Here is a 9,139-nt window from a genome sequence, read left to right as displayed (position 1 = left end):
TTCTCCACATCAGCAGGTTGGGCCACACCCATACCTGCACTTAACTCTTTCAACTCTGAAACTCAGTTTGGTAGCGAAAAAATATGTAAATAAATACAAAATTTGGGTGAATTCGGGTAATCTGAGACATTGTGAGGGACACCTAAACTCCAGTTTGTTTAATTCATGTTAAAAAAATCTAGTCAACAGGACTTTTACTGTCGTCAATCATTACAATGGAATTGCTTGACATGGTCAATAAGATTAATGTTAATGATATAAATGTGTCATAAATAAGACAATGTTCCTCATTGTTAATTTAGTTTGGGATGTATTCAAGCAACAGAATATGCATTGATTTGTTTAAAATTTGTTTTATCTAGTTATTTTCTTCAATCATGACAGCCTCAAAAAGTGGAGCCTAAGAGTCCTGATCGCCCACTGGTGGCTGTCTGCAGTATAGGTAATAGATCCTGCTTCCTCCATGGTAATGGATGGGACATATACTAGAAAAAGCGTTGAAGAGGCACCAGATTAAAAAAGCAGGCTTTCACTTATTTTATGATAAAATGGCTTGAAATAAAAATAAATATAAAGATAATAATAATAATATTTTTTTATGAATAGAAACAAGTGGTCCACTCTGACTGTCTGTTGTGGGTGTCTGTGTGTGTGTGTGTGTGTGTGTGTGTGTGTGTGTGTGTGTGTGTGTGTTTTCGAGGGGCAGAGCAGGGACACATTTATATCAAAGCGCTCACTCAGCTGCTCTCGGCTCAGCGCAGACACTCAGTGATCAGAGTGGGAATGCTGCTGACATGGCAGAGTCCTCACATGCAAGACAGCAGCTAAACACCAGTGGAAAGTAACTGAGTACATTTACTCAAGTGCTGCACTGCATTTGTGTTTTTTGCTTGCTTAAAGTATCTTATATCTGGGAGTTGCTGTTGTCAAACTGTTAGGACAGATCTGTTTAGCAACAATAAACTCAGCACAAACCTTTTCAGTTTATCTTATGTCCAAAGTGCAGCAACAAAAAAATAAAGAAGAGCAAGAAAAATGAATGAAATGAAAGTGTGTCCAATGGACTATGATATTTCAGGACTTTACTATTGTGGTGACGTAATAGTATCAAACCATAGACAGTAAAGTTGTATGACATGTCAGCACCCAAAAGTGAAGCCAAATCATTTTGAACGCCCCCTGGTGGCTGGCTGCCACATAGGTCATATATATTTATAACCCTCATAGTTATTATCACACTGATGTATGTTCAGGTGTTCATGTTTCTGACAAGCTTGGTTTTAATAAGTTACTTGATCACATAAAAACGGGATGAAATTTCACGATTGACAGCTGACTTGGTCGAGCGCATGTATCAAGACCATTTACTTCAATTGTATAGAATTTGGCTGCAACTCTGTTTACCCCTGAAACTCCAAAAGGGTTTTGTGGACTCAACACTTCACCCACTCCTCCATCGGCATAGTGATGAGTGTAAAATGAGTGAATTTAAATTTATGAACTAGCTCTATGAAGATGGTCAAACTTCAGGAAAATGAAGAATGCAATGCAATGCAAAAAAAAAAAAGATTGGCTTTTTGCTTAAGACCCCAAATGCTTCATTGTTAAAGAAAATGATCAAATCCGGCTCTTTCCTAAGCTCACTCACAAGTGCATTTCTAAAAAGAGGAAATGTTTTTCACCCTGGAGAGCAGAGGGCCCGTGGGTCCATACACCCAGAGACTCCAACTAATCAGGATCAATTACTGAGGATAGAAACAAATGTTCAAAGAGCGACCATCTTTTTTTCCACTTCTTCTCCAGGGCAAGTTTACTAGAAGCTCTCGCCGAGCCAATGCTCCGGGGGCCCTCTAACAAGGCCCTGATTAGGGATGGATTTGCAGCTTGCTGAGTTAATGTCAGATTGGCATAAAGAATCCATGTGGGAGCAATGTGGGTGCAGGCCTGGGACCTGATTTGCGTGGCCCTCTTCGCCTGTCAGGGATAATTGTTTAATGAGAGCGAAGGGCGTCCCAAATCCTGGCAGAGGGGGGAAACAGAGAGGTCTTTAGTCGGAGCTCAAGGTCTCTCTTCTGGGAAACGTGGTGGATCTGCAAGAGAGAGAATCTGCCTCAGCAAGCGTTTACAGTATTCTCCTGTAGAACAAACACTGGGTTGATAATGTAGATTATGCTGTACTTAAATACAGTTTGGAAAACGAGTATTTCTGTTTTATGTAACTTTATATACCTATCCTTTAAAGTAAAATAAAAGAAACTCAAATTTGCTCCACCTCAAGTAGATACATTACGAAAATGTGTAATGATGTGTGATTATGAAATAACATAATTGAATTAAAATTGTAATAATAGTAATGATATACTTTTACTTGAGTAAAATTTCAGACTATTGACTTTTACTTGTAATTTGTTTGTTTTTTATCATCATCTCTGCTAAGGGGGCTCTGCCTTTGCCCCTGTCGGTTTGTTGATTGCTTTGTTTGTTTGTGAGCAGCAACTTCAGGTGGATTGAGGAATATTTTATCTCTTTCTTTAACATTATGAAAGAGTGTTTTTTTTTTACATTTTCACTGATTTCTCATGGATCCTGATGAAAGAAATCCGGCCCAATGTGAGGGGAGTGTTGTTCCTAGGCAGAGGTATGAGCTCCACTGAGTGCCATTCCGGTTATAAATAAAGTGGCCAAACCTAATGGGTTTACAAGACAACAAAAGTTACTGTTACAGTTCTTCAAAGATATCATTTAGATTTACTTCAATACTAAATAATGTATTATTTTACATCTAAATAACCTAAATAATATGTCTACTCTCTTGAGCTTGGCAAATGAAGTCCACCACAAAAACGCTTTCCCTCTTTAAGTACAACTTGAAGTTTTTCATAATCATTGGAATAAACAGAAATATTTCCAAGGATGTCCCTTATGTCCATATAGACAGAAGAATCGTACAAGAATTTGATTTCATTCTCATCTTCACAAAAAACAGAGTCTGTTCTCCTATGGAGGAATTAAATTAAAAAACCTGCCTGTCTCTGGGGCTAAAGATGTTCCTGAACATAGCTGTGCACACATGGAGACTAATATTCATAATCTGTGTTTATACCACATATCAACGGAAAGTTTTTCTCTTTGCATGAGAAATATTTTTGAGTATTGTTTTTATATATTGACCTAATGATGGTTTCACTCAAGTAAAGAATAGGAATATTTCTTCCATTAGCTGACCTGAATTCAGTCAGACTTGTATCCCCCTTCTCACTTGTATAGGATTATCTTTATACTCTGTGTATATATTTATATTTCTGTCTCATGCAGCATGCAGCTGCTCTGACAGCAGAAATCAGCCTGACCTGATGTGTCTGAGTGTTTGACATAAGGCCCCTGAGGCCTGAGAGAAATATGATGATGAATTTTTTTCATGAGGAGACGTCCAACCTGCCCAGGCAGCCTATTTCTGACGCCCTATCATCAGAAAAAAGCAAAGCACAAAGCTTGTCTTGCTCACAACGCGCTGACACAGACGTGAATGTGGACGAATAAAAACTGAGACCAAAATGACGATTTTTTTGTTTCTACCCAGAAGCTTGTTTTGATGTTTGTGGATAAGCTTGAAGAAAGGAGCAGCCATTGTCCAGTGAAGTGTCTTTGATTTAGGGACTGATGTTTCTACTTGCTCACAGAAGTCAAACAGTATTTTAACAACGGAATCAAGCAAATTTCAGTTTAAAGCCACTGAAAATAAATAAATACTCAAATAACGGCTAGATTTTTACTGCTTTACTATTTTGTACTATACTGTATTTTATAATCCTTTTACTACTGTACATGTTACCCTTCACAGTGTCTGTATTTACTTTGTCTTCTGTATCAGTCTTGTTTGTATGATTTCAGCAATAAAAAATAATAAAACTAGAATGTCACTCAGTGGAGCACATACCTCCTCCAAGCCCCAGTCCCCTTGAAACCACATTCAAATTAACTGCACCTGATCATACTGTTCATCAAGAAGCGTGAATTAATCTCAGAGAAATCAAGGAAAATGTCCCTATGTTACAATGTTTGAGAAAATGATTTATTTAATTTATTAATTCATCTTTATCTTAATCTTAATCTTAATTTAATTTATATTTTTATGAAAAATTTGAGCAGTTGTGATAAAGATGTTTGAACAACAGGGGGCGACAAACGTCAGAGTGGCAGAAGAGAGAGATGGAGGTAGCTGTCCTTTCAGCACCACACACAAACACACACACTCGTGTCTCCATAACTTCAGAGGACATTACATAGACTTACATTGATGTCCTGGAGACTTACCCAAACCGTAACCATAGTGTTAACTTACCCAACCATAACCCTAATCTTAACCCTAACATTAAACCTAACACTAACCTAGCCTTAAAATATATTCAACTAACCCTAATTCTAACCCTAACCCTAAAAGTCTTAACCCTCAAACAAACAAACATGTCCTCACCTCGTAAGGTCTGTGCTCAAAATGGTCCTCCCGAATACATACGTACAAGTACAAATATACACACACACACACACACACACACACACACACACACACACACACACACACACACACACACACACACTAATACGGCACATGAATTATGACTCTTTTTTAAAACACGATGAAATAAACGGATCAGCTCAGGGCGCAGAGCAGCAGGGTCAGCGGGGACGTGCGTAAAAGACGCACCGCAACATTTGGACATTAAGGAGCCATACACGCACGAGTCTCCGCCTGTGTGCGCACAGATGCATGTGGGTAGTCCTCCATCCATCTATGGAGAGAGAGAGAGAGAGAGAGAGATAGAGAGAGAGAGAGAGAGAGAGAGAGAGAGAGAGAGAGAGCGCGCATCGCAACACCCCCTCCTTCCGCCCCCTCCACTCACAGAAACGGAATTAAAAAAAATCTTTAATATCTTTCCAGCAACGAGCCACCGTTGCTGCAGCGCAGAGCGCGCACACATGCACACACACACACACATGCACACACATGCTCACACACATACACTGTGTTGCCTTTGAAAACGTCGCCGGTGAGAAGGAGGAAAACTTGGCTGCAGAATTAAGGGCAGCGTCTTCACACTGATATAAAAACAGATAGAGAGAGGGGGAAGGCTATAACCTGGACGTCTTGAATGTGGCCTGTGGAACCGCTGCTGATATCGTGACAACACCAGCTCTGTGTGTCTGTGGAGCTGTGCAAGTCCTGGTTGTGTAATATCTTTTTTTCCCTCTCGTCCTTCCGCAAAGCGACCAAACCTGCAGCCGAGAGCGCACGGATAGAAAGAAGGAGCAGGAGAAGAAGAACAAGAAGAACAAGAAGAAGAAGAGGAGGAGGAGGAGTAGGAGGGAAAAACGGGAGGATTGTAACGTTCATCAGAATTTATTTTGTTTCCTATTACATGGCGCAAGGGCTAAACAAACGGGACCGTCCTGGGTGTGAAACTGACACGGTGAATTTGGATATTCAAGCAAAAGCAGCAGCAGCATCCTCCTCCATCCACGGAGGAAGAGGGAGAAGCAACCTCGGCTGCGGCAGCGCACACACCGACTCCTCGTCCTCCTCCTGCCGGCTCTATGTCGAGTGATGGTCGGCTTGCCTTGCTGGATTCTCCCCGCTCTCTCCAGATCGTCGACGACCGAACCTCCTCTGACCGCAGACCCCCATTTTCGGCGGAAACCTACCCAGAGCGATAGGGCTACATATGGAAACTGGGGACCAAAATTTTAGGAAAAAGGAAAATCCAAGCGGTTGATTTCATTTATTATTATTATAATTATTTTTCAGGATTCTCTTGTTTATGTGTGAGCTCGTTTCTTTTAAAGCCTGCTGATTAATGAGTCTGTTGGCTGAGCCGATATTTCCTCATGCCATCGGGTTGATTTGTGAGCAGCCAGCCGAATATTGTCCTCACAGTAGGTCGTTATAAAACCGCTTTTATTTCCTATCATCAGGACTCGGATCCGTCCATTTGTTTATGTTCCCTCTAATATGAGAGCTTTCTCTGCTGTCCTTCGTTTCCCTTCCCAGTTTACCATCACCTCTCTAGCTAATAAGAGTCTTGAGGAAAATCTTTGGACACATCTCTAATTCTTATTTCTTACTGGCTTCTAACTTAAGTAACTGTAACTCATTGTAAGAGACATATTGAACTGTTGTACTGTAAGCCTGACATTACTCTGACACCAAGGTCCGTCTCTTTGGTCCATTAGATCTCATGTTAATTCAGCTGTAACCTCTACAAATCAAGAAACAGGTTGTTTTTGTTGTGTTTTTCCCACTTTGGTTAATCTCACCTGCACCACCTCAAACATCATTAATCCTGCACAGCTCATGTTTGCAGAGTGGCTGTTGTGTGGGTTGAATCTGCAGCTGCAGGCCTGCTGAGGTGCTGCCTGATCTCTCATCTTTATTTGTGAGGGTCTAAAAGTAAGAACAAACGGAGAGGAGAGACAAACTGCGTCTTCCTCTCTTCCCTCCCCTCTAAAGAAATAACCCAGAATTTTTTTCTCTTGTTTTGGTCCCTACCCAAACGCAACCATAAGGTTCCTACCGCATCCTCCTCCTCCTTCTTCCCTCTCCTTCCGCTCGAGTATATCCCGTTTTTTCGGTTTGGTGTGGTCCCGCAAATTTTCAAATATTTACTTCCTGTACATCAAGAGGAAAGGGGGTCCCCCTTTCATGGAATGCGGAAACATGGGTCTGTTCGACCGCGGAGTCCAGATGCTGCTGACCACGGTGGGAGCATTCGCGGCCTTCAGCCTCATGACCATCGCAGTCGGGACAGACTACTGGCTGTACTCCCGCGGCGTCTGCAGGTCCAAGTCCATGAGCGAGAACGAGACCAGCAAGAAGAACGAGGAGGTGATGACCCACTCTGGCCTGTGGAGAACGTGCTGCTTGGAAGGTAAGAGCAAAGACGTTTTCTCGCTTTTCCCTGACGTGGTCTTGTCTGTGGGGTTTGGAGCTGGCTGCCTGCACTTCCCTCTTCCATGACACTAGAAGTTCAAGGAGGCTTCTTAATGCCTCCACATGAAATGCACAACATGAGTGTGACAGAAGCTGGAGTTTGAAGGCCTGAATGTCGACCAGCACTGATAGGAGCTCATTTCCAGAAACACAACCTCGATGGGTTGCAAGATAAATATGAAGCATCACCAGATCATTAGTTTTACTTTATTTCTGGAACTAAAACGTTGATCCCTCTGATAGAGGGCCAGAAAATATGACAAATCACTCTTGCCCTGACATGAAACACGCAAACCTTTTGCAGGGTTGTGCTTCTTCATATTGCTCAGAAGATCCACATGCAGATCTTTTGGGGTGTTCAGCTGCTGCAGGCCGGGTGAAGGAGGTTATATGTATGATGAGTCTGAGGAACAGATGATTATATAAAGGGTGCAAGTGTAATCACAATGTTTATTCTCCCCAGTCTTTGCTTGTCTAATTAGAAATATTGTTCAGTCCTAAGTCTAAAAAAATACTCAGATGAAACAGTCAGAGACAGAAAAACTTTGCTGATAATTGACTTTGCTGCTAAATGTTAGATAAAGACCATTAATTCTAAACTTTACACATGGGGTTTCAGCTCCTGCAGCCCGGGTTAAACACCCCCGTCACTTTGCTGCAAGATTAGTAGGAACAGGAAAGAAGAAACATCCACATCCTACTCCCTATTCCTTCGAATCTATGTTGTTCTTCATATAAAACATAAAAGTTTTGCTTTGCCATTTGTCTAATGAAATAATCGGTGAAAGAATATCCCTTGAAATCTGCAAGTTTGTTGTCATTGCTTCATTTTAAGGCGTAAAAAAAGAATGAAACTTGGCTATAAACCATAATGACTAAAACTCTGCCTTGAAATCCAGACTGATGCAGTTGTGTTCAGGACTTGAGCTCCAGCAGCGAGCGTAAAGTAGGCTTCTGGATGCAGACTGAGGCTGTTCCTCCGAAACCCACTCTGCAACAGTTTCACCAGTCAGATATTAGAATCTAAATCATGAAATAATAACATATTCACATGCAGCAGTTAGGGTGGGACCTGCATCGTATATATCAACCTGATATACTGGCAAATCAATACTCTGGTCTCACCCTAATTAAGGGAAACTGCAGGGGAGCTGTCCCTTTAAAGAGGATGTGACTCTGGAACAGCAGGTTGGACAGGGTGTTTGTTTTCATCATGAAAAGTCATGGCAGCAGAGATGCGGCCGTTTCTGTGTTGACCTCCTCGACACCCTTGATGATGGCAGGGCTGCTCGTCATGTAACCTTTGACCTGTCTGGGTTCGGTGATCTCCGAGGTGTCAAACGGTCTCACCTCCAGAGTCCGCAACATCTGACGGAGGCGGTGTGTTTCCTGTCACGGCCCGGCGGAGGCACTGGGTGAGCAACTGTAGCCTTGTGAGGGCGCAGAGCGTTAAAAATCTGCTCATCTCAGCTGTGAGATCCTGAAAGGCCACAGTGTCTGACTTCGTGCTCCTTCAGTGCACCTTCTGTTCAAAGCTTAGTAACTGGTGTGAAGTAAAAAGTGTAATTTAATGCAGCTGTAATCAATATTTTTACAGTAACAATTTATAGGAAATGACAGTGGAAAGACAATGTGAAAGAGGTCACTTGTAGTAACAAACCTACTGAGAACTCCAATGGCAGTCAGACAGCGTGTAACTCCAACAAGGCCCAACAGTCCCCTACTGTAACCACATTTAAGTTGTTCCAGATTTTTGCTTGGATCTGCACCAAATTGTACATACTCATAAATATCAGTCCTCTAAATATACCAGATTTTTTTCATCAAGAGCCATGAATTATTCTCTAAGAAATCAATGAAAATGTTGAAAAACGCCCTATCACGTAAAGAAATATAAAAAAAAAAACATGGATCTGCCCCCTAATCTGGATCTGCACCGAAATGTAATGTTTTCTTCCCTGTCCCACACCACATCTACCAAGTCTTATGGTTATCTGTCCAGTAGGTTTTGCATTATTCTGCCAACTAACTGACGAATATAGAACCTCCTTATGGGGAGGTAATTAGCTCCTGAATCTGCTGTGCACAACTTTATGGAGATTTATGGTTAGTTTCAGTTCAGTGTTAAGTCGTCTGCTCCTCAACCTTTTCTCA

General features: G+C 41.6%; 1 protein-coding gene across 1 annotated transcript in view; it reads left to right on the top strand.

Annotated features, from left to right (window-relative positions):
• Positions 1-4,885: 4,885 nt before the first annotated feature.
• cacng2a (calcium channel, voltage-dependent, gamma subunit 2a) overlaps positions 4,886-9,139 on the top strand; it is a 64,170-nt gene continuing 59,916 nt past the window's right edge. The window contains exon 1 of the mRNA XM_034592568.1: positions 4,886-6,923. Coding sequence (XP_034448459.1) covers positions 6,698-6,923 — 226 coding nt within the window. The 5' untranslated portion in view covers positions 4,886-6,697. The remainder of the gene's footprint in view (positions 6,924-9,139) is intronic.

This window comes from Hippoglossus hippoglossus, chromosome 8 (assembly GCF_009819705.1).
Source record: "Hippoglossus hippoglossus isolate fHipHip1 chromosome 8, fHipHip1.pri, whole genome shotgun sequence".
NCBI classification, from domain to species: domain Eukaryota; kingdom Metazoa; phylum Chordata; class Actinopteri; order Pleuronectiformes; family Pleuronectidae; genus Hippoglossus; species Hippoglossus hippoglossus.
Note: the sequence above shows the minus strand (reverse complement) of the source record. Positions and strands in the feature narration are given on the sequence as shown.